Here is a 25,660-nt window from a genome sequence, read left to right as displayed (position 1 = left end):
TAACATAACTATTGTAAAAATGTTCAAAGCAAACTGAAGGTATAGCAATGTTAAAGAATATAAAATTATCCTACAAAGTATGCAAGGTCTCTGTTAAAGGGGTATGGAGAATTGTTGCATTTTGGACAGACAGGCTAACAAAGACTATTTCTTTAACCCCCGCATCATATCAAATTTATTGATTCAGCATTTCAAACACTTCTACTCTAGCTGCTTTATACCAAAGCTAAGAAATGATCTGTGTTTCACTTTATTTTGTCCATTCAACATTTTAACAACTATGAAAGATGAGATTCCACAATGAGATTTAAGCATAATATTGTAAGTTAGCCTTCTTCTTGGCTTGCACTTCTATGATAGCATCCATATAGTCTTCATGCTGTAACTCTGTGGCTCCCCTTCTTAAGGCAATCATACCCTGAAATTAATGAAAAAAATACTCAATTTTAATACATAAGATTTTCTTATTTAACATGTTTGACTATCAACAATAAATATAAATTATTACAGAGTTAGCCTAGTCCTGATTGATAAACTTTCTATAATGAATAACACAGCTATGAAAGTAAAATAACTAGGATCAATTTGCATAAAATTAAAATATAAGAATTGCATGTTTTTTAAGCTGTACTCCGTTATTTCCATGTTAAATGTATAGAATTACAGGTTTTCTGGTATCAAGATATATGTCAGAGTTATCTACTTTACTAGGTAGGCTGTTTTGCTTAATTAAATATTTTATAACTCCAAGTTATATGGTTGTAGGTTACTACTAAATAGAGATCTAAACACAAAACTTATAAAAGACAATAGGGCATAGTGAAATAATAAAGACATCATCATTCAATCAGTTTAATGGAGGTCTGGAGCTGGCATGTCAGTAACTGTTAGTAGTTCTTTGTTAATTTATGTATCATTGTCATTTTGTTCAATTTCATTTGTTACTTATTCTGACATTGGACTCAGACTTCTTTTAAAGTGAGTTTTACTGTGCATATTGTTGTGTTTGTTTTTTTGTTTGTCAAAAACATTTTTAACCCAGCCCCATTTTTGTTTTTTAATTTTAGTTTCTTTCATATATTCGGAGTTGAGAATGACGTCCATTATCACTGAACTAGTACATATTTTTGTTAAGGGGTCAGCTGAAGCATGCCTCCAGGTGCAGGAGTTTCTCGCTCTATTGAAGACACATTGGTGGCCTTCAGCTGTTTTCTGCTCTTTGGTCAGGTTGTTGTCTCTTTGAGACATTCCCAATTTCCATTCTCAATTTTATCATTCTTGCACAACACTTAAGTTTGGCTAAATTGGACATTAAAATTCAGGAACAAAAATGTGATTTTCCATTCAATCAATATGTGCCACCAAATCAACTTAAAATAAGAATTCTGTAAATTTCAAAACATTATGCCTTGCAGTTTCAGAGAAGATATCTCAATGATGGCTGCTCAGATTCAAAAATTGCCTCTGCTTTTATATTTTCTTCAGATTGTAAATACATGAAAAATTTTCTTTAAATAACTTCCATGTTTTAATCCCACTAATTTTGGTTTTAATTGATCTATTTGTTTGAGAGATGATAACTAGAGGCTCTAAAGAGCCTGTGTCGCTCACCTTGGTTTTTGTGAATATTAAACAAAGGACGTAGATGGATTCATGACAAAATTGTGTTTTGGTGATGGTGATGTGTTTGTTCATCTTACTTTACTGAACATTCTAACTGCTTACAATTATCTCTATCTATACATGCTATAACTAACTTGGCTTAGTAGTTTCCGAGAAGATTTTTGTAAAACCCAATAACAGGTTGTCTGATTCACCTGAAAAATTCAGGGCAGATAGATCTGGCCCTGATGAACATTTACCCCATGTCAGATTTGCTCTAAATGCTTTGGTTTTTGAGTTATAAGCCAAAAACTGAATTTTACCCCTATGTTCTACTTTTAGCCATGGCGGCCATCATGGTAAGTTGACCGGGTCACGCCACACATTTTTAAAACTAAATACCCAAATGATGATTGTGGCCAAGTTTGGTTTAATTTGGCCACGTATTATCAGAGGAGAAGATTTTTGTAAAAGATAACTAAGATTTACAAAAAATTGTTAAAAATTGACTATAAAGGGAAATAACTCCTAAAGGGGTCAACTGACCATTTCGGTCATGTTAACTTATTTGTAAATCTTACTTTGCTGAACATTATTGCTGTTTACAGTTTATCTCTATCTATAATAATATTCAAGATAATAACCAAAAACGGGAAAATTTCCTTAAAATTACCAATTTAGGGGCAGCAACCCAACAACAGGTTGTCCGATTCACCTGAAAAATTCAGGGCAGATAGATCTTGACCTGATGAACATTTTTACCCCATGTCAGATTTGCTCTAAATGCTTTGGTTTTTGAGTTATAAGCCAAAAACTGAATTTTACCCCTATGTTCTATTTTTAGCCGTGGCGGCCATCTTGGTTGGTTGGCGGGGTCACGCCACACAATTTCTAAACTAGATACCCCAATGATGATTATGGCCAAGTTTGGATTAATTTGGCCCAGCAGTTTCAGAGGAGAAGATTTTTGTAAAAGATAACTAAGATCTACAAAAAATGGTTAAAAATTGACTATAAAGGGCAATAACTCTTAAAGGGGTCATTTGACCATTTCCGTCATGTTAACTTATTTGTAAATCTTACTTTGCTGAACATTATTGCTGTTTACAGTTTATCTCTATCTATAATAATATTCAAGATAATAACCAAAAACGGGAAAATTTCCTTAAAATTACCAATTTAGGGGCAGCAACCCAACAACTGGTTGTCCGATTCATCTGAAAATTTCAGGGCAGATAGATCTTGACCTGATGAACATTTTTACCCCATGTCAGATTTGCTCTAAATGCTTTGGTTTTTGAGTTATAAGCCAAAAACTGCATTTTACCCCTATGTTCTATTTTTAGCCGTGGCGGCCATCTTGGTTGGTTGGCGGGGTCACGCCACACAATTTCTAAACTAGATACCCCAATGATGATTATGGCCAAGTTTGGATTAATTTGGCCCAGCAGTTTCAGAGGAGAAGATTTTTGTAAAAGTTAACGACGACGGACGCAGGACGACGACGGACGCCAAGTGAGCTAAAAATATAATTATTTAACAGAAGATAGATGCCGATAATGTTGACAATAGTGTACACAGCCCTACTGACCAAGTGGGCTGACTTTAAAACAAGTGAAATAAATTAGATATAGACTTACAGCCTCTACACACACTGCCTTTAACTGGGCTCCATTGAAATCATCTGTACATCGGGCTAACTCTTCAAAATTAGTATCTTTACTAAAATATAACAACAAAAAATATACATATTATGTGAACTATGCTACCCTAAACAGTTGAGTATCAAACGTTTTTTGTATTCTTTTGACTCATATCTATGTTATTGACTCTCTACCACCTAAATTCATTTAACATGTCTTCAAAACTTGCACTATTTATACCTAAAACTAACAAGAAATGTTTCCATCATTCTTTCTGAAAGCTAAAAATATCTCATATTTCATTAATAACTTTTGCTATGGTAACTTTTAATATAGCAACTATTGTTTGTCACCATACCACTGAGAACTGTGTTTACTTTTTACAAATTGCGACTGGTGTGTAGAGTTGTCTCATTGGCACTCATATCACAAAGCAATGCATTTAGGCTATTTCGTGGCTGACAGTTTTTATTGGTGGAGGAAGCAGGAGTGCCCAGAGAAAATCAACAACCTTTGATAGGAAAAACTGACAATCCAAGTCAATTAAGATTGGAGACAAGTGCACCCGAACGAGCGGAATTCAAACTCACAAATTTTATATGTAAGTAAGTAAGTAAGTAAGTAATTTTTATTGGTTTAAAATCCAAAATTACAGGATTGATACCAAGACAATACAAATTTGTTATACACAAAAATACAAACATATATATATCATAGCAATTTCATAAACATTATATGAGGAGGTGATACCACAAAGTTATTTAGTGCTTAATAAAGCATTTCTAGAAATGTACATGTCGCTTATAAATTTAACAATAATTCTAATTATATCAGTCTCAACACACGTATATAAAAATTTAAATCTTGCTTCATTAGTCATATTTAAAAAAGAGGGAACTATTTCACTAATTTTGGAAAACAGTTGGTCTCTAATTATATTTAGTTTTGTACATTTTAAAGTGAAATGAAATTCATCTTCAACTTCTAAGAGGCACAAAGGACAAATTCTTTCTTCTACAGGGGTTTTAGTGTGACGCCCTTGTTCAATTCTAAGAACACTGTTACTAATACGAATTTTAGCAAAATGCCCTATTACTTTTCTGTCTATATTTAACAATAAATAGTTTTCCAATTTATAATTTTCTTTAAGCTGTCTATATGTTCTCAGCTTATTACCATGTACTGATTTATTATCACAGAATATATTTTCTTTCCAATAATTAAGATATCTGTCATTAAGTTTGGTATGAATTGCATATAATAAACGCCTTTTTGAAATAGTATCATGATTTTTCCAAACATGTGAAAAATTTAATGTAGCAAGTAACTGTTCAATCTTTTTAGCAAATCCATTGGTTAATTGCAGGTTGGAACAATATACATCTTTTAGTAAACAATTGTTATCAGATTTGATCACATGCAACCAGAAGCCAATTGACAGTTTTAAAGCTTCTATAAAAACTGGATACATACCAAGTTCAGCTAGTACTGCTAAATTGACAGCTGATTTATTTACTCCTATTAAAGTTTTTGCAAATTTAATTTGGACTTTGATGGTAGCCAATGACCAATATTTTGACTCTAGATTTGTAATATCTTTTATCATATACAGAGACCAAACTTCACTACAGTAAAGAAGTATAGGTTTAACACAAGCATCAAAAAGCTTTAAGTGAGGTAATACATTGATATCTTCAGAAAATAACAGTTTTCTAATACAAAATATAGCTTTTGAGGCTTTTTTACAAAGAAGTCTCACTGCTTCTGTAAAACTACCAGATGGTTTAAACAGTATACCCAAATATTTATATTCTGTACAGTGTTCCAAAATATTATCACTAAAAACAAACTTGTCTTTTGTAAGTTTTTACCTGATTTGTTAAAAATCATAACTTTGGTTTTGTCAAGATTTACTGTTAAATCCCAACTAGTGCAATATAAACTAAGCTTGTCAAGGCATTTTTGTAAGCCATTAGCCGATTCAGAAATAAGGACTAAATCATCAGCGTATAACAGACATGATATATCATTATCATTTAACTTGGGTGGTTCACATGTTGAGTCAAAAATAGATGGTAAATCATTAATATATAAAGAAAATAATGTAGGGCTTAAAATACACCCTTGTTTTACCCCAACTGAGGAATTAAAAAAATCAGTGATACCTTCCGAGATCTTTACGGAGTACAAAACCTCTTTATACATATCTTTCATTATACTAAAAAAGGGACCATCTATGTTGTAATAAGACAATTTGTAAAAGAGGGCATCTCTGTTAATAGTATCAAATGCCTTCCTGAAATCAATGAAACAGGCATATATCTTTTTTGATGATTTAAATGCTTTATCAATTATAGTTTTTAGAGTTAAAATATGATCACTTGTTCGACTTCCCTTTCTGAATCCAATTTGCTCACGACAAATAAGTTCATTTCCTTCAAGATACTTTTCTAATCTGTTATGTAAAACTTTTAGAAAAAATTGTCCTAAACAACTTGATAGGGCTATACCTCGGTAATTAGATGGATCATTAAAACACCCACCCTTGAAAATGGGCTTAATAAAATTTTTTCTCCATAAAGTTGGGTAGATACCAGACTTAAGTATAAGATTAAACAATTTTACATAAACATCAATATTCATATAACAAGATATTTGTAACATTTCATTTGTAATACAATCTGAACCACTTGCTTTATTATTCTTTAAAGATTTTGCTGCAATAACCACCTCCTCAGTTGTAATAAAACTGTTTAACATCTTAGTACATGTGTTACAATCTTTAAAAGTAGTATACTCTTTCTTATCATTACAAACATTTTTATCATAATCAGTATTCATTAATTTATTAAAATATTTAAACCATTCTTTAGGTTGTATGTTAGAACTAGGATCCTTGAAGTTCTCCTTTTTTAGTTTCTTAATTGTATTCCAAAAATCATTTGGACAGCTGTTATTTGAATCTATAATCTGTTTTATCATTTTATGTCTAAATTGTCTATATTTTTTCCTTATAAGTTTATTCAGTTCCTTTTTATTATATAATACTTTGTGTCTAAGACTGTCATTCCAGGGCTCAGTACATAATTTTCTAGTCAGACTCTTAAGGGACCTATACTTAGATTCACATTCATTATCATAATATGGCTTTTTTATTTTTCTTCGTTTACTTCTCTTGGTTTTACCAGGGGTCTTATTAGAATTACTTAAAAAAGCAGCATTGTATAATATTGATGATATACTAGAGACTGTATCATTAACACTTTGAGTTACATTGGAATTACATGTATTATTCGCCTCTATTTTTTGGGTTAAATTATCTACATCAGAATTAATAGTTCCAAAGTTCACTTTCAACATATTGGACTTAAAAATTTCTTCTCGTTTAGTAGTCCATTTAACTCTTCTAAGAGTTGGCTTAACATAATTATCACATGACTTATTTACTAATTGAGAATGTATAGTTATTGAAATTGGACAGTGATCAGATATTGTTGGTTCAAATTGTCCTACACTAAAATTGACAATATTTGGTAAAAATTCAGATGAACATAAACAATAGTCATCAATTGACACACCATTATGATTATAGAAAGTGATTTTACCTTTTGAATCACCGAGAGTTCTTCCATTAAGGATTCTTAATTGAGATTCTGTGCATAAGTCAAGTATTAATTTTCCATAGTTATTAGTTTTTTGGTGTACTTGAGTATTTCTAAATTTGCATACACTATCTGCAACATAATTAGTGGGAAGAAAGTTGTCCAAACTGTCATCTACTTCATTTGTTATGAAATCTAACTCTTTACAGTTTATATGTGCATTTAGATCTCCCATAAGGATTACATCCCCTGATATACTATATTTCGCAATATCTGCTTCAAGTTTCTCAAAAATTTGTTTATCAAAATTTGTTCTTAATGTGTAAGATGAGTTTGAAGGAGGAATATATAAAAAACATAAAAATACATTTCTATCAAAACTGAAAAATGTTTTGTCTAGTTTAAACCACATTATATCATCCATTGTTTTATCCATCAACTTTACACCTGATAATATTTCCTTCTTAAAAAATGTAGCTAAACCACCTCTAACTTTATTTGAATCAGATGATCTACAGTTTACAAAACATTTATAACCATCATAGTTTAAGATCTCATTGGTGGGAATATGCGTTTCTGAAAGACCAACAATGTCTGCAGTCATAATTTGACAAATATTATCATCATCTAGTTTACAAACTCTGTTACCACTTATTCTTTTAAATAATCCATTAACATTCCAAGAGCTGATAGATAATTGCTTTGAAACTTTTATACACATGATCAAAATCTAAATTTGAATTAACCATTCAAAATGCACAGGGGTCAGTGAACTGTAAAACAGATAGAGAAATTAAAGTGAAAAATAAAATAGAAAATTACTATCACTGTTATATTATTTTCAAGAAAACCTTACTTGCTTAAATTATTTGCCTTTTATCCAGCTTTGACTATAATATGTGAAATTAAATAAAAGTGCTTGCCCTCTACTAGCATACAAGCTGGAAAGTTACTTTATATACATGCACTATCTATATGTGCAGGTAGGGTGATGAGTCCTCCTTGTGAGCTAGAAGATGACAAGAATGTGTCCCTAGTACAATGATGCCCCATTCACACTATCATTTTCTATGTTCAATTGACCATGAAAATGGCGAAAATCTCTAATTTGGCATTAAAATTAGAAAGATCATATCATAAGGAACATGTGAACCAAGTTTCAAGTTGATTGGACTTCAACTTCATCAAAAACTACTGCGACCAAAAACTTTAACCTCGACCAATATTTTAACCTGAAGCGGGATGGAGGAATGATCGCACGGACGAACAGACGCACAGACCAGAAAACATAATGCCCATAAATGGGGCATAATAAATGGGGCATAATAAATGGGGCATAATAAATGGGGCATAAAAATCCAGTGTGTTGATCTAGTTTACTGCAGGGTTATTTCATTTCTAAAACCCTATCATACTTTTGTTCTGAATATGTATGTAATATTATGCAACCATAAATTACCAATGAAACAATGATATAAATTGTTGTTTTTCAATATTAGCTTACCTGACATTCATTTTCCTTGAATGAATCTGTAATATTCTAGCTCTAGCTTCTTCATTGGGATGAGGAAATTCTATCTTTCTATCTAACCTGCCAGATCTCAGTAACGCAGGATCTAAAATATCTACTCTGTTTGTCGCAGCAATTACCTGCAAATAATGCAAATCAATAAAATTGAGAATGGAAATGGGGAATGTGTCAAAGAGACAACAACCCGACCAAATAAAAAACAACAGCAGAGGGTCACCAACAGGTCTTCAATGTAGCGAAAAATTCCCGCACCCGGAGGCGTCCTTCAACTGGCCCCTAAACAAATATATACTAGTCCAGTGATAATGAACGCCATACTAATTTCCAAGTTGTACACAAGAAACTAAAATTAAAATAATACGTAACAAGACTAACAAAGGCCAGAGGCTCCTGACTTGGGACAGGCGCAAAAATGCGGCAGGGTTAAACATGTTTGTGAGATCTCAACCCTCCCCCTATACCTCTAACCAATGTAGAAAAGTAAACGCATAACAATATGCACATTAAAATTCAGTTCAAGAGAAGTCTGAGTCTGATGTCAGAAGATGTAACTAAAGAAAATAAACAAAATGACAATAATACATAAATAACAACAGACTACTAGCAGTTAACTGACATGCCAGCTCCAGACTTCAATTAAACTGACTGAAAGATTATGATTTCATCATATGAACATCAGGCACAAGTTTACTTTTAATGGTACCTATAAAAGCTTCAAAATGGTACTTAAAACAAACTGCATTGATAGACGAAAATATAGCCCAATATTATGATATAAAACCAGAAAAATGTTATGAAATCCACTGATTATACTGTCAATTAATTTAAGCTCTCCTTTTACAGTGAGGGAAACATCTTTTAAATTTTGGTTTCCTCTGAAAATAAGTACTTTATACCAAGATTTTATTATGCTTTGCAAATAAATTCTTTTTTTTTTGTGATTGTAATTTTCTTTACAATAAAATCTTATAACATTAAATAATTTTTTTTCAAGTATTTTAAATGATTCTATTTTAGTTTAATAAAAAAAAATATTAAACTTTGGACAATGGGAGATAACTTCAAAAATATATATGACTGAGGGGAAGGGGTAAAAGATAAAAGGAACCTTGAAAAATTAATAAATAGTTTATTTTACACTCTAGTGACATCACTTTCGTGAATAAATGAATAATATGTTGCAGATGTTTGTTATCAAAAATCTTTTATAACAAAAATAATCATCTCTTTTTAAGTTTTTATCATGATGTCATATGTTCCTAAAGGCAAAATAACTGTGAAATCATATTTCTTAACATATAAAATACCTATAAATAGTATGGAACAAACCTTTATTTGGGCATTGGGCATGAAACCATCCATTTGATTAAGTAATTCTAACATAGTTCTCTGGACTTCTCTGTCACCAGCTTTCTCAGAATCAAAACGCTTTGTACCTATCAAGTAAGAACAATATTTAATAAATCTAAGAACCAAATTAGTACATATTAGTCAAGCAAGCAAGATAATTCAGTGGTTGTCGTTTGTTTATGTGTTACATATTTGTTTTTCGTTCATTTTTTTTAAAAATAAATAAGGCCGTTATTTTCCTCTTTTGAATTGTTTTACATTGTCTTATCGGGGCCTTTTATAGCTGACTATGTGGTATGGGCTTTGCTCATTGTTGAAGGCCGTACGGTGACCTATAGTTGTTAATGTCTATGTCTGTGTCATTCTGGTCTTTTGTGGATAGTTTTCTCATTGGCAATCATACCACATCTTCTTTTTTATATCTTAATCTTTTCTAATAAAATAATTAGATTGAACTGCAATCTCATGATATCATTATTATTTTATTTTTCTTTACTAATTGTCTAGCCTTTAAAATTTCATCAGTTTATTTAACCATAAAAATATTTACAAACCTATAGCATCCAATTCATCAATAAATATAATTGCCGGCTGTTTTTCTTTTGCCAAAGCAAATGCATCTCTGACAAGCTTAGCTCCATCACCGATAAACATCTGTACTAACTGTGGACCAGCTAATTTTAAAAATGTTGATTTGGTCTGTGCAGCACAGGCTCTTGCTAGCAATGTTTTACCTGTACCAGGGGCTCCATATAGTAGAACACCTACAATATAGAAAACAAAATTTTTGAGGTAACTACATATGCAGTACAGTGACTAGTACAGAAAGGATCGTTAGACATTAAAATGAAGCAAACATTCAATTGAAATTATTTGTTCTAACCCTGAGCTGTTACACCACTGTCCCAAGTTCAGGGGAGGGTTCACAACTATGTTAAACTCTGTGACATTTTAATATGTCTATCCCAGGTCAGGGACTGAACTTTAGTGGTTGTTGTTGTTGGTTGATGTCGACCAATTTCTTTTATTTTTTGGGGGTTTCAAGAATAAATCAGAATAAATAAATTTGGTGTTTTTACTGTCTTCTGATTGGTTAAAATTATTAGATTTATTTTCAATGTTGTCAATTTTGATGGCGACACGCCCACTCTGATGTTGTGTATTCATACGGCAACATGTGTGTACATTGTTATTGTTAATATAAATAATATAAAAAGTTCTTTGAGCCTTATATTTGAAAGAAATTTATTTATAATGAATGGCAATAATTAATTTTAGTCATTGAACCATAAAACTAATTTTTGACTCTTCACATTTAACATAATCCACTTCGCTGATTATTCAATGTGAAGAGTCAAAAATTAGTTTTATGGTTCAATAAATTCAAAATAGATAATAGCCATTCATTAATTGTTTTACATTTTGTCCCTTAAGGTTTATTTTATAGCTTTTTTTACTATACAGCATTTGTTTCACTCAATGTTGAAGGTGATATGATTACATATAGTTGTATACACCCTCAACTATATACAACCTGGCACTATATCACAGAATGTCACAAAATGACATTGCTGAATTTCAAGTTGGCATGCCTTTCACAAAGTCTGTAAATTACATTGTATTCAGATAGTTAAGTACATGAATTTATGGCTGTATAAACAACATGCATGTGCAAAAATTGTATGCCATCTGTGTTTCATCCAACTAATTAACTAACCTTTAGGTGGTTGAATTCCTAATGCCTCAAACCTTTCTCTGTGTGTCATAGGTAATACAACTGCCTCTATTAACTATTAAATATATAATCATCCAAAATTATTACTATGTGTATAAACATGTAAAGGTCCTTCTGAAGTAAATTAGCAAATATTTGTTTGTATTTTGGAACCCAGGAGCCTACTCAATAAAATCTTTTAATAAGTCTATTTATTCAATAGTTATTTAATATGTATACATTTTCGTGTATTTATATAGTGTGTTTTATTTTGTGCTTTTAACGCCACTGAAAAACTGACAATCCTAGTCAATTAAGATTGGAGTCCAGTGCACCCGAACGAGCGGGATTTGAACTCATAACATCAGTGTTGACTGACTATTGATTACAGTAGTAACTACTTAGACCACTTGGACACCAAGTTTTTTACATCTTAGGCAAAATTATATAATATATCAATCACAAGCTATGGTTTAAACTCTACTGAAGAATTTTATATTGATTTTTATTATCTGATCTCACAATATACTATTTGTATCTTTAGGTCTTCCCCAAATAAGTCTGAAACATGATAAATCAGGAGGGAGATTCATTTGAAAAATGTGGCATTATTTTCTGATATGTTTTTTTCTGGTAACTCAACATCTTAAGTGAAACTTACTTCTTGAATCTGTTTATCTAAGCCACCAATATCTGAATATTGTTCTGTTGGTCGTTCGTCCACTTCCATAGCTTTCACCCGAGAATCAAATCTGAATTAGAGAAAACAATTTAATTTATTCATACAAATTTTATCAACTATCCAGAGCCCTTAAAAGCAAGTATAAATGGACATAACACAGATGTGATGTATAATTGAAGATGACTTTTTACCTATAATTTCTTGTCATGGCCTTCTTTTTTTACTTTTCACTTTTAGTCATGAGCATACATGATGGTAGTTATTCCAATAATATGTATCATGTGCACAGAAATTAAATTAAAAAAAAAAAATTTTATGTACAAAATTCGCATCTCTGATATCCTGTCATTCACTTTAGCAAAGGAGGTTTTTACTTTTTGACCAGAATCGATTACTGTAAATGCAAAAAATATTGCAAGGTTATTATCCATGTGATTAATACTGGGACAGTATAGCAATAATAGAATAATATCTCCTATTCTGATATCTGGTATGTTCATCTGTATATAGCTTTTCCTGAAATCGCAATAATTAATCTATCATTTTTGTTAAATTCTCAAAAAAATCACAACAGTAAATGCACACAATAATTTATGAATTTACTTTATAAGTAATGACACTTACTCTTGTGGAAGGGTCTCCAGAATTAAATATGAATCCTTGTTTACACCCTGTAATTAAAAATACAAGAAGTATAAAGTATGTATGATGTTGGAGACTTTTAGCCCCATGGAAGTTATTGATAAATGTACGTGCAAAAAATATGGTGCTGAGTATGCGTTTCCCTCGGTTTTAGTTTGTTACCCCGATTTTGTTTTTTGTCCATGGATTTATGAGTTTTGAACAGCGGTATACTACTGTTGCCTTTATTTAACAGATCTATCACTTAGGAATTTTTCAGAAATTTTCATGGCTAATATCAATTAATATGTACTAGTGATTAAAAATGATTTTTGCATCAAATTTCTTATTTTTCTGTTATCCTGGCAAAAATGCCAATGACAAAAGTTTGAAGATAAAGGTTTATTTCAAACAAATTTTACAAAAATTGGCTCTAGAAGCTATTTCTTGTCTGTCCAAGTTGTAAACGTCTAGAAAACATTAACCACAGACTGATAGACTGTATCTCATTTTTAAATGCAAATAAAACCACCAAAAGGTCTATAAATCATCAGCAAAATCAAATTGAGAGAAAAAATAAAAATATAAAAAATGTTGCTCCATAATCTTTCTCTTGATCATGAGCTTCTGTCCAAGTTTTGAAAAAAAATCCTTGTAATGTTGACAATGCCGACAGTTTGTAAGATTCATTCAGTCCCAGCTTCAGTGGTTCTAAATATTTGTTAAAAAGTTTCTGATGGTTACCATTGACAACCACAACAGAATGTTAACAATAGATACTAGCTCACAAGGCCAATATTTAGTCTTTTATACATAGGATGACAGTCAACCTTTCAAATAATTTAGATTTTTTTTTTAATTTTCTTACCACTAAATCTCCTGGATTCAGTTTTTCTGGGTCAACCAATCCAATTACAGGTAAAAAGTATGTCTGAAAAGTAAAGTATTGTACATGATTTAAATCAATAGTTACATAACTTATGGACTATATTAGTGAAAGGTTCAAAACTTTTTGACATTGTTTAAATAAAAAAAGACAAAGTTTCAAAAGTCATTAAAACTTCCAGTGCTCCAGTCATGCCAGTATATAAATTGTTTTTGCTATTTGTAGTGTGTCTTCAAATCAACTTATAAATTGTTTGTGTTTATGCCTTAGGAAATGTAAAATACTTAAACATTTAATGTGAAGCTTTTGTGAAATCATCAAAAGAGGTAGAGGCTCCGACGGGGAACGTTGTATCAAAAGAGAAAATAACAGTTTATTCACAATTCCTATACTCAATTTGTTTACATATTTTATAAATACAATATGTTGGCCTAATACTTAAAATTGTGTTTCTATTAATAACATATAAAGGAACAGGACGTTAAAGGGGGGAACTACTTTAACCATTTGTATAATTTATGGGATTGATTTCTCAACAATTTGATTTAAACTTCGATTGAAGACAGTCCTGGTTGTTATGATTTTGAATTAAATGAAATATTTATGGTTTACAAATACAAAATAGTTTATTCAATTATTTCAATAATTGGCAACACAATATATTGTTAAAAATCGTCTTTATTTCATTTTCAAGTTATAAAAAAAAATCCCATATTCATGATATTTAATTTAAATTTAAATTTTATTTTTTTCTCTTTGAATACAAAACAATATTTTACATTTATCTATCCTCCATAAATACTAATATATCTGTACAGGGTTGAGTTCAATATCGTAGCTGCTATCAATATCTATATAGCAGCTAGTTTATAGCTACACGTTCAATAGTCAAAATCTACGTAGCACTACGTACCAGCTAAGATATTGAACGCGGCCCAGGTAAAATTTAATTCTAATCAAGCTGGTACAGATTGATTTACTACCTTCCACTTGGATATTGCACAGGTTAATATCACAGCAGGTGTTAATTACACTGGGACAAATGTCCGACCAGTCTGACATCTAGACGGATTAAGACATCCATAAAAATAAGTCTCTACCCGTACTGTACCTGTCTTGTAGAAGTTTTAATGACTGCACATTTTCCTTTTCTTTGGGCATCTAAATCAATATTGGCTCCATCTTCTTCTGCACTTTCAACTGGGTCCATATCTAATAACTATAAGGAAAGAAGACAAAAAATGAAAGGTTTTGGAGTTATTATCTGGAAAACCCCTTTTCTGTCTTTATTTCAGTTTATTTTTTACTTTGACCTTGAAAGCAGTTATAATCTCAAACTCAAAAGGTATTCTCCTCTCACTATGTAAGTGACTATGTTTTCATGTTCTGTTGCAATTCCATGTGAGGTTATTGAATTATTATTTGGAAACGCCTTTTCTGCTCTTATATCAATATATTTTAAGTAACTATGACTTCTATCTTTGACACAGTTATCCCAAAATAAAAAGGGATCTTCCAACCATTTATGTGACAATTTTTTAAAGTTTGCTTTCAAATTCATTGTTGATGTGTTTATAAAGTTATAATCGTCAGTGTTTTATTGACATTAATCTTACCTCAATCACATTAGAAACTAAATATGGCAGGGTTTTGTTGACTTTAATTTTCTCTGTGTTCTCTTTGATCTTGTCTTTAGTTGCCGCCAGGTCATGTGTGATGCGGAGAATTTCACTCCTCATTATCTAGAATATAAATGAAAATTGGTAAATGAAATCAAGATCAAGATCAAGAGAAATGAATGTTGTTGACCAGCAGACATTTCACCTGGTCGTATCCACATCTACAATTGTTCAACTTACAGGTGGTAAGTACAAATGAAGTATAGCACTAAAATACAAAAAAAATATACTGTAAATTCAGAAATAAACATATCATTGGACCAAAATTTTTGCAATTGCATTTAATTCCCTCTAACATTCTGAAGGTCTAACCATAAATTTGTATTGGCCCAATGTCAGATGAAATAATTCTGCATGTGTGCAAGCATTCTGTGAATTTCAATTATCTGAGATGGAAACATCAGAATAGGTCAACAATAACAAAAGCATACCAATTTCTCTCACTATACCCTGACCTTACTACATGACGTTAAGTAGTCTATTTTGCAATCCTTGAATACCTTGTCATTTAGTCAGCAGCAGGAAAGAACAGACATACCTTTATTTCATTGTCTAGAAGTTTTGTTCTTGTTACTATTTCATCTGTGTTTAACTTTAATACTTCCTCACCAAGACTTTCCTAAAAAATAAAAGTATATACTCCATAACTTCTGTGAAAAAGTAATACACTTCGAGTCATTTTCATATCATATAAATATTATTCCAGAAAAAATCAAAGTGATGGAAATCACTCATGGAAAGATTAGAAGAGTAATTTGAATAATTTCATATTATAGAATAGTGGGAAAATGAACATTAATAAAGCACTATTGCATTAACAGCTGGTCTTTAGAAGGAAACATGCTTTACCAGTATGAGGATAAAATGAGCTCAAATTAATTAATATGGGTCTCTTAATTTGCACAATTTTATTTAAACTTCAGTTAATATCTTATCCAAATAATGTTGCCTGTTCTGAACATGAAAAAGAGGTTATATGACATTGAAGATTAAAAGTTGTAGAGTGCCTTTTGATCAATTTTTCAAAGTATTTTTCAACACACGGCATTGAAAATGTACTTGTTCAACGTAAACAAATTAAAAAACTTTTCTTATTGAAATGTGGATTCTTTCTTGGTTGCAAAAATATATATTCACTTCTAATAAAAATTCAAATGATAAAAATAGACATAATGATTGATGGGGAATAAACTAATAAACAATGGTTTGTTATAATTAAATTTAAAAAATTTTTAAAACTGTTTCAAGCCAATTCCTAATAAAAAATAGTGAACTAATCTAAATTGTTGATTACTTACAGATGTTTATTGGAAATTTATCAAGTAAATTATAGGCCTTACTGAATACCTTTTATATATTCATATTTATATTCATATTTCATTTTTGCTTTAAAGATCTTGTTAATCCATTAACCATTTATCTTTCAGATATAATTTACAGAATCACTTTATGAAATGTAGATAAAAAGTAATAGGCAATAAATAAATCTATCATCCTTATATATCAAACATCTAATATATACATTCATGACATTTGTGTATTCAATTATGAGGTCAATATTTGTATATTAAGATCTAGATGTATATTGCAGGGTTTGTATAATTTATGTAAGACTAATGTGGTCAATTTGTTTGATAGTTTAGGAGGTGGTGCATTGTATTCAAAGGTTTACCTTGTGACATGTCTCTGATTGTTTAGTGATAATGACAGTTGTCAATCATACTAGTATTGTATCAATACCCAATTACTTAATCAAAATGTTTTAAAAAAAAAGCCTGCACATCAACACACATTAGTAATGACATACAATCTTGAATGAACTGCTCCAATAATATACCCATTTTTTCAGTTTAGATGTTTATTATGAGCACATACATGAGAACAATAGGGAACTATATTTCAGTGTGAATACATTTACTAACAGTAGCTAACCTGTCGTGTTGTATGGGAGGCCGGTGCCTTAGTAAAGATTTAGAACAAGTTCTAATCTTTTCAAAAATGATATCAGATAATGATATTATATGTTATGTCACGATGTGTATGTTTGTTGTATGTTATATGTATTCAGGATGCAGTGTTCTCCCCAGGCCCTTAAAGGACCACGGGCCCGCGATGTATAATTTTCTGCCGCTGTGGTATCGTTCTTGCCGCGATGTATAATTTTTTTCCGTGGTGCTAAAGTTTTCGGTAAAAAAATCGTATTAAAATCGGTAAAGTTTCAGATGACTTCAACTTTACATCAAAATTGACCAGTTCTAACCAGTTTAATCCAGTATTGACAAGATGATTGTTTACACCACGTGATCGATTTACCTGTTGAGGTTAACCTTGATGATTGGATTTAATCGATGTACATGATTCTTTTGTGTTTTAATTAATTAAGAGATCATAATTTAAATAACAGACTTGTGAGGGACAAGCAGACATTTGTTAATGAACCCTATTACGCCAGTCTCAAGTCAAAATAATTTGCCTTTTAGGAATTAATTGTGGAGTTACTTCCCCTGATTTTGTTAATTACAAATAAATGCTCCTCACATATAATTTCTCATTGCAAATAAAAATAAAGTACAAATTGAATGCAAAATTATATTAGAATGTTACATTAAGGATGAAAACATTCTTAGAACATACCAACAAAAATGTTTTGCAAATTATTTTTGAGAATCATACCATTATTGATGCACAGACATATTATAATAAACGGGTAATTTATACAATGTTAAAATATTTGAGTGTAACAGGTCTAAAAAGCCTACTGCCACAACTCTAATACATTCCCATGCAGGACTAAAGCTAGGGATGAACCTTGTGAATAGAAAACTCTTTTAAAGTACTCTCCATGTCTGTAACAAAGTATTAATCATAAAAACAAATTTGTTGTTGTCTAAAAGAATCAGATCTAAAACTATGGAAATAGTTTTTAATTTACTGAAGGTTCTGTATCAAAAATCTTGTTCAAAGTTCATTGTTATGGGGAATGTGTAGTGTAACTACAAGTATCGGGACAAAATGGCTTGATCAAAATATAAGAAGAGACTTTAGCTTAAAGACTAATTGTGCTTTCTTTTATTTATTCTTCAAAGATATTAAAGTATACAAACTGTTTATTAATTTACTTTTTCTACCAATAATTTTCTGACCCAAAGTCCTACAACACAGTTCCACAATAAACAAAACAACTTTTTAGGCAAACAGGTAATGACAAAAAGTAACAAGAAAAAAAATAAGCGACGCAAAGCGACACAAAATACTGTAAAATTCATTTCGTCACGCGTTACCCTGGTGCTATCCAAAAATCCTGGGGAGAACACTGGGATGCCAGAACTTTATTTATTTGTTATACATTTGTTTTAATTGTTTATCATCATTTATGTATCATTGTCATTTTGCGTAGTTTCTTTTGCTACCTATTCAGACTTCTTTTAAACTGAGTTTTACTACATGAGTATTGCTATGTGTTTCTGTATTCTACATTGGCCAGAGGTATAGGGGAAGACTGAGATCTCACAAAAATATGTTTAACCCAGTCGCTTTTTTGTGCCTGTCCAAAGTCAGGAGATTCTGTCCCCTGTTGCTAAAATAAACATTTGGGAGGTTCTGATGATGTTGATAGAGGGCTGTTTAATGTCCAGCAGTTAATTAAATGTATTAAGGACAAGAATATGTTAAAGTAATATAAATATTAACCCTGCTTTAAACTAGAATATGCTAGAAAACAAGGAGGAAGACAGTCACCCTACCCTAACTCTAAGTTTATTTGTTTTTGCTTTTACTCCTTAAACAGGCTTAATACCATGTGGTTAGTTGAGAAGTAGCAGTTATTATTTGGCCGAGGTTCAAATCCACATCCTTCCACCCTTGAGTGGAACTCTCTACAACTTGACCATCAAGGGGGTCTATACATGTAGGTCTAAAAATGACAATCAGAGACAGGTGAAGCAAGAAGACCATTAGGCAAGTGTAACTTAGTCACGGATACATCGGTAATAGAATATGGTTTTGTCATTTGGGAACAGAGAAAACCAGAGGCTGACTATGTTCTATAAAGTGGTTGAGTGATGGGTGCAAGCTATTAAACCAACAAACTATCTGCAATAAATAAGAAATAAAGCCAAGTCAAGGCAGTGATTTTCAATACACAAACATCGTAGAAAGACAAGATCATTCAAACTGATAGACTGCAAAACCAGACATCAATAAGAACTCTTTTCTTCCAAAAAAAAAAATAATGCAGTGGTCATGACAAAACTAGCAAAAATTGAGGGTTTCACGGCTGCCTTTCAACACTTTTGGACATACCAACCAGTACTTCTTCCAGTACACATATACCCGTAATCAGATCCTGCTCTAGCCTCTGTGTAACTAACATGCAGATACAGACTAACATAGCCTGTACTGACTACTATGTACTGGTAAATATACACATGGACATGAATGATTTTATAAAAAATGTAAATTCGAATATTTATTGCATTACAATGAACATTATATTAACGGGACAATAACGTATGAATGTAGGTTTAATGATAAATTTCACAGGTCAACTTGTCATTCCTGGGGAAAAGTGTATGTACGGTGACCGGCGAGAGGATGACGAAGGAAAATTGAATCATGTATTCTCCTAAAAACTACAAAGAACTTTTCCATAACATGATATATTGACTCTTATGGATACTGAAGGCGACTGTATTTCTGTTTACAGGTCTCCATGGTGGTTAATTTAGTGAAACTGTGCAATATTTGTGTTAAAATACCTCTCCATCGTCCCAAATTGCCTTGTCTTCGAGCGTCGCCATTTTCACTGAATGTCACGTGACAGATCCGAAACTTCGACCTTAAAAATATTAAATTCTTTTAAATTGCAATATTTCATATATTAATTTCCTTAAACAATGTTAGAAGCTTGCAATTGAATCAGGTTTGGTTTTGATTTTTTTTAGTGTAATTGAATAAATTGAATATGATTATAATATTGGGAAAAAATGACAAGTCGACACATTTTCACTCTATCGCCACTTGCAACTATTCGCTCCAAAATAAAAAAAATCATATACGTCGGTTCCTGCTCTACGCTACCAGTTCGGCCATACTTTGAAAAGTTGTTTCGGCCATGGCCATTATTGTCTTCAAGGAGAGGGAAATATCATTGTTTATAGGAACACACTTGTAAGGAAACAAATGGAAAAATCTCATTTCAGTATTCAAACACACCAGTACCCTCTATAACAACGGAGCAACTTGAGGTGTATATACAATATTTCAAGATCTATACATGCGGTATGAACTGATCTGAAATAGACTAAACAAAAAAGATATTCTAAAGTATACGGTATTCAGTAGGTAATATTACTGTAAAGGAATTAAACGTCTCACTGCTTGTGGATGGCATTATCAAATTCAGTTATTAATCTATTTTTATTGGCACTCTGGCCGATGGCAGTAAAATCAAAGATATGAAACTTTAAAAGAACTAAAATAATAGCAATAACAATTGTTTTATGTTGCGATATTTGATATGATTATACATATTCTATGATATTATCTCGACATCCTCTTTGTATGTGAATTATAATTTTAATTTTATCTCCATTATATGTTTATATGTTATAAATGAGAATGTATTGTGTAATAATTACATTAGATGTATGTTTCATTATAATATTTTATTCTGATTGGCTAACTGCACATGGTATCCGGTCGTTCCGGCCCCAAACCGATCCGGCCCCAAGTCAATCCGGCCCAAAGTCGATCCGGCCCAAGTCGATCCGGCCCACGTCGATCCGTCCCCAAGTCGATCCGGCCCCATAATAAAATATGAATTAACTAGATTTTGGAGGAATTTGTCACAAACTTTAACAGTATAAATGGAATTTGAAAAAAGTGTCCGATCGATGATGGAAATGGAATTTGAAAAAAGTGTCCGATCGATGATGGATGACAACAGGTCAGTGAAGTATTGGAGTACCAGTTAACGAACTATTTTAAATCCATACGAAAATTAGTGTTAAAATTGTGTCTGTTTGTATCGCAGTTTCTACATTTTTAAATTATGAAGTTATTTTCCATGATAACTTTTACTTTAAATTTCATGGCGATATTTATTTTATTCAGTTCACACACAGAATATCTAAATAAATAAATAATGGACCTATAAAATTCATGGAAAATTTAACGCATAATAATGACTTACAAATGTATTATATGTCTCTGGTTTAATCAAATCATTAGTCTATAATTGGTTTGTTTATTCAACAGTTGTCTGATAATTGTGAACTAAAGTAATGCCACTCGTAATCACTTAATTCAATCCAATGCTGATTAATTAAAGTTACGTAATCTGTTTTTCAACAAGGTCTTTATAGATCTTTATAGTTTGATCTTCTGGTTGGTGTATATTATAATAATTATTTGTATTTTTTTTTCAGGTTACATCATAGGCTTCTATAACATATAAAAATATGCTATTCTATAACACTTTTATATCAGCATAAAATATAATATCAGCACTCTTTTATAAAAAGGATCCGGCAAATCAAACAACATTTCTCAATTTTAGAAATTTTAAGAACTTAGAAAGAAAAACAAAGTTTATATGTATCAGCTTGGAGATCGGCTTGTACCGTTCATGTATGTAACTATTTGTTATTATATGTTACACAAGATGAAAGACTTGTTAGGATCACAGTCAATTGAAAGAAAATGCTAATTACTGCTGATTAATGTTGATGTCTGAATTCTTTTATATACGTTTTAATATAATTATACCCAATAATCTTGAAAACTTGTAATAAAGACATAATCAACCTAGTTGTTTTATACTCATCTAAAGAAAATATTTTTCAAAGGCCTTTTTTACTTTTTTTACCGTACACCTTTAACATTATAATAAAAATAATAAACATTTATGAATTACAATTAATATATATTTATTTTTATTCCTTAGAAATATTTTTTTTTATTGGGGCCGGATCGACTTTACATATGGGCCGGATCGACGTGGGGCCGGATCGACGTGGGACGGATCGACTTGGGCCGGATCGACGTGGGGCCGGATCGACCCGAAAGCACTGCACATCACGTGTTATTCCGTAAGCAGTTGTAATGATCAATACAACTTTTCATTCATGATAACACGTGCTCCAACAATAAAGTGCACAGGTGAATTAAATAATAAAATATATAAAATTCGTGTTTTCGTGATCATAGCTAAAAAATGTAATTATAAGTATTGAATGCTTCTTTTTGTAACTTTATATGGTTGTAAAAGCGTTGACCGTGCGTACATTTTAGAATGAAGCGCTTCCGCGCTTCATACAAAATGTACTTCGGTCAACGCTTTTACACCCCAATAAATTTACAAAAAGAAGCATTCAATTCTTAATTGTTGTCATTATGTCCCGTCAGAGGCCCTTAATTGGAAAATAAAGAACTATGAACTAACTATACACTGAACGAAATGCCAACATTTATAGAATAGGAAAATCTCTGTTTTTTAAGATTATGAAGTGAAGTAAATGTTACTTATTCAACACTGTAATGTTTTAAATATAACACATATGTAATTTCACGACACTACAATCTGTGGATACATAATATAGTTTAGGATTGCACAAGCTCACGTTTTCCTAAAACTGTTTATGACGACTTTGCATTAAATCCATTGGATGTTGGACGTGTATTGATTGATATCTTAGTTTTAGATGTATGATTTTTTTTATTATTTGTCACAATCATTTTAACCCCGCCACATTCTTTGCCGGTGTGCCTTTAATTCAGGAGCCTATAGTTCAGTGGTTTTCGTTGGTTCATGTCTGTCATATAATTATTTGTGTTTCGTTCATTGTTTACTTATAAATTAGAAAAATAGTTTTCTAAATATATTTCTTATATTTCATGTTGTGGCCTTTACAGTCGATCAGACGGTTTGTGTTTTTCTCATTATTGAAGGCCGTATTGTTGCCTTGCTTACATCCTCTTCCTTTGAACTTTGGTGGGTAGGTCAGTGTCTCATTGGTAGTCATACGTGTTCTAATTTTTATATACAGAGTTTATCGGTGCGAGCCAATGCTCCGTATTGAAGACAATACTTTGACATATAATGGTTTTCTTTCATAAATAAATTTTGATTTGAATAGAGAGTTGTCTCATACCGACATCTTCTTATAACTATTTGTAAATCAAAACTGACAACAGGAACAAACCGTCATTAACCTTACAGGGCTGTAACTTGCCCAATAATTAAACTTTCATAACAGACCCAATATTAGCATATGTTTGTCACAATATTTTAATACTAGAACACACCCGTGATATCACGGGTCCGTGACTGAATTAAAGTATATAACTATGCGCAAGCCTTATTTTAGTATTAGTATTGTCATCTGATAAAGTCATGCCGATTATAAGATACACAGTTTTTCTCTGCTTTCAAGTCTTTCTGTTTGAACCCGTCGAACTGAAACAATAATATTAATTATTTGGAAAACAAAAGGTCCTGGAATGGAGTATTTTTTAATCAACAGCATTGTCCTATATAAGTTATCAATAAAGTTGAATTCTTTGCTTCGCTGTTTTACGTCATGCCCACTAACAAATTGAAAACTGTACCTATACGCCTTATTTTTAGTCCAGATTTTTAGTATTCGTATTGTTATCTTAGAAAGTCGTACTGATTAAAATACTACAATAGGTAACAATTTGACAATTTAGTAGTGTCAACCCTGTGGTTATGACCCGTGTATATAGCATATTAATCCTGAATACAACGTTTGGTGGTGCGCCTGTCAGATGCGGAACGTACAGATAAGGTAATAGGTAACAGGTGAATATACTATTGGTATCGGTAGCGGACTCGACCCAGAACTTCTTAATTATTGGCAATATTAATTACGTGGAATACAAAAGGGCCTGGAGTGGTGTAATTTTTAATCTACACCTTTGTACTATATTAGTTATATATAAAGTTGAATTCTGTGATTCGTCGTTTTTACGTGATGACGGCTGACAAATTGGACCTCGTAATTTTAGTATTATAGATATAACCAGGGTTTAAGCTAGGATTTTGAGGGCTTTATTCCCTTTTGCGCGCTATTATATTCAACCTATGTTTGTGTAACAGCAATGTACCAAGGATGTATATTACTAGCTTCTTCATCCTCGACATTGTCAGACTTTAAATTAAGGACTTAGGCATGATTGGCAGTTATTGTATGATTTGACTGTATTGGCCCTTATTATGAAAGATTCTGACATGAGATCCGGGAATTTAGTTTACAATTTCTCTTCAGTTTCTTCCAGGGGACATTGCTGATCAACAAAAGTTGGATTCCATTTCTTTAACACAAGGAATTAAAGCAGAAATTAAGTTGCAACGATTATCTCATTGCATAATCATTATCCTTATAAAACGTCCAGTGGCGGATGCAGGTATTTTCGAAAGGGGGGTGCTAGCCCAGGGCAAAGGGGGGGGGGTGCAGGGGGGTGCAAACATATGTCCCGATTCAAATGCATTGATCGGCCAAAATAAAGGGGGGTGCGGACCCCCGGAACCCCCCCTCTGGATCCGCCACTGACGTCTAAATCGATGTTTGCACATCATTTCTATTAAGTTGGAACTGTATAAAATCCTTTTTGGAACGATTATAATGACTGTAAGGAGGTTGTAAACAAATCAAGAAGTCAATAGATCACGTTTTAATAACGAGAACCTTATTTCTTCACGGTTGTAAGAGCATTAGTCGAAAGAATGAAAAATGTGTAGTTGAAACTTCACTAAGTTATGAAGTCGATATTAAACAATTTCTTGTGCAACTCAGGTGACGAACACATCCCAGAATCATGTGGTTTGTTTTGTCTTTCCTGATCGGGATCTATGCATTTTCATTTTTTGTTGTATCATTTGGTGAATACCGTTGAATTAATTTGAATCGTTTACAAATGATGTAAATTTGAAATCCAATATAAAAAAGAAGATGTGGTATGATAGCCAATGAGACAACTATCCACAAAAGACCAAAATGAAACAGACATTAACAACTATGGATCACCGTACGGCCTCTCCAAGCTGATCACTTCCACCCCTTTGTCTCTCCAAATGCGATCTCGAGCCTCATATCACTGCGCAAGGTTAAGTTAATGTTCAATATCACACGTAACAGATGAGTCTATCTCTCTACTTTTTAGGAGATTATTATTATATGTTGGCATATTTAACGTCCAATGGCAACTATTTCATGCATATCCAGGAAGAACTTCATCAAGAAAATGGTAAGACTTCATACCATTTTCATGCCCCGACCGTAGTGGATGGGACAATAAGGTGTTCCATTGTTTATCAATATAATATTA

The 25,660-nt window shown here is 31.8% G+C and overlaps 1 protein-coding gene across 1 annotated transcript; it reads right to left on the bottom strand.

Annotated features, from left to right (window-relative positions):
• Window positions 1–234: 234 nt before the first annotated feature.
• LOC139489266 (26S proteasome regulatory subunit 6A-B) lies at window positions 235–20,162 on the bottom strand. The gene is made up of 13 exons (XM_071275520.1): window positions 20,068–20,162; window positions 15,849–15,929; window positions 15,248–15,373; window positions 14,743–14,850; window positions 13,614–13,676; window positions 12,749–12,795; window positions 12,104–12,194; window positions 11,446–11,518; window positions 10,283–10,492; window positions 9,708–9,814; window positions 8,352–8,497; window positions 3,243–3,324; window positions 235–418 (listed from the first exon to the last, which is right to left on the bottom strand). Exons 1-13 carry the CDS (start codon window positions 20,107–20,109, stop codon window positions 308–310), a joined length of 1,287 nt encoding a protein of 428 aa, XP_071131621.1. The 5' UTR covers window positions 20,110–20,162; the 3' UTR covers window positions 235–307.
• Window positions 20,163–25,660: the final 5,498 nt, after the last annotated feature.

The sequence above is a fragment of the Mytilus edulis genome, chromosome 9 (genome assembly GCF_963676685.1).
Source record: "Mytilus edulis chromosome 9, xbMytEdul2.2, whole genome shotgun sequence".
In the NCBI taxonomy this organism is placed as follows: domain Eukaryota; kingdom Metazoa; phylum Mollusca; class Bivalvia; order Mytilida; family Mytilidae; genus Mytilus; species Mytilus edulis.
This window is presented reverse-complemented; position numbering and strand designations above follow the sequence as displayed.

What these genes read in the sequence shown, in the direction of transcription:
- LOC139489266 (XM_071275520.1), bottom strand. Translation starts at nt 20,109, where the DNA reads ATGGCGACGCTCGAAGACAAGGCAATTTGGGACGATGGAGAG. An exon ending in CAATTTGGGACGATGGAGAG is followed by an intron (nt 15,930 to 20,067) that starts GTATTTTAACAC and finishes TTTATTTTTTAG; the next exon opens with GAAAGTCTTGGTGAGGAAGT. An exon ending in TCAAGGAAAATGAATGTCAG is followed by an intron (nt 3,325 to 8,351) that starts GTAAGCTAATAT and finishes GTTATATTTTAG; the next exon opens with TAAAGATACTAATTTTGAAG.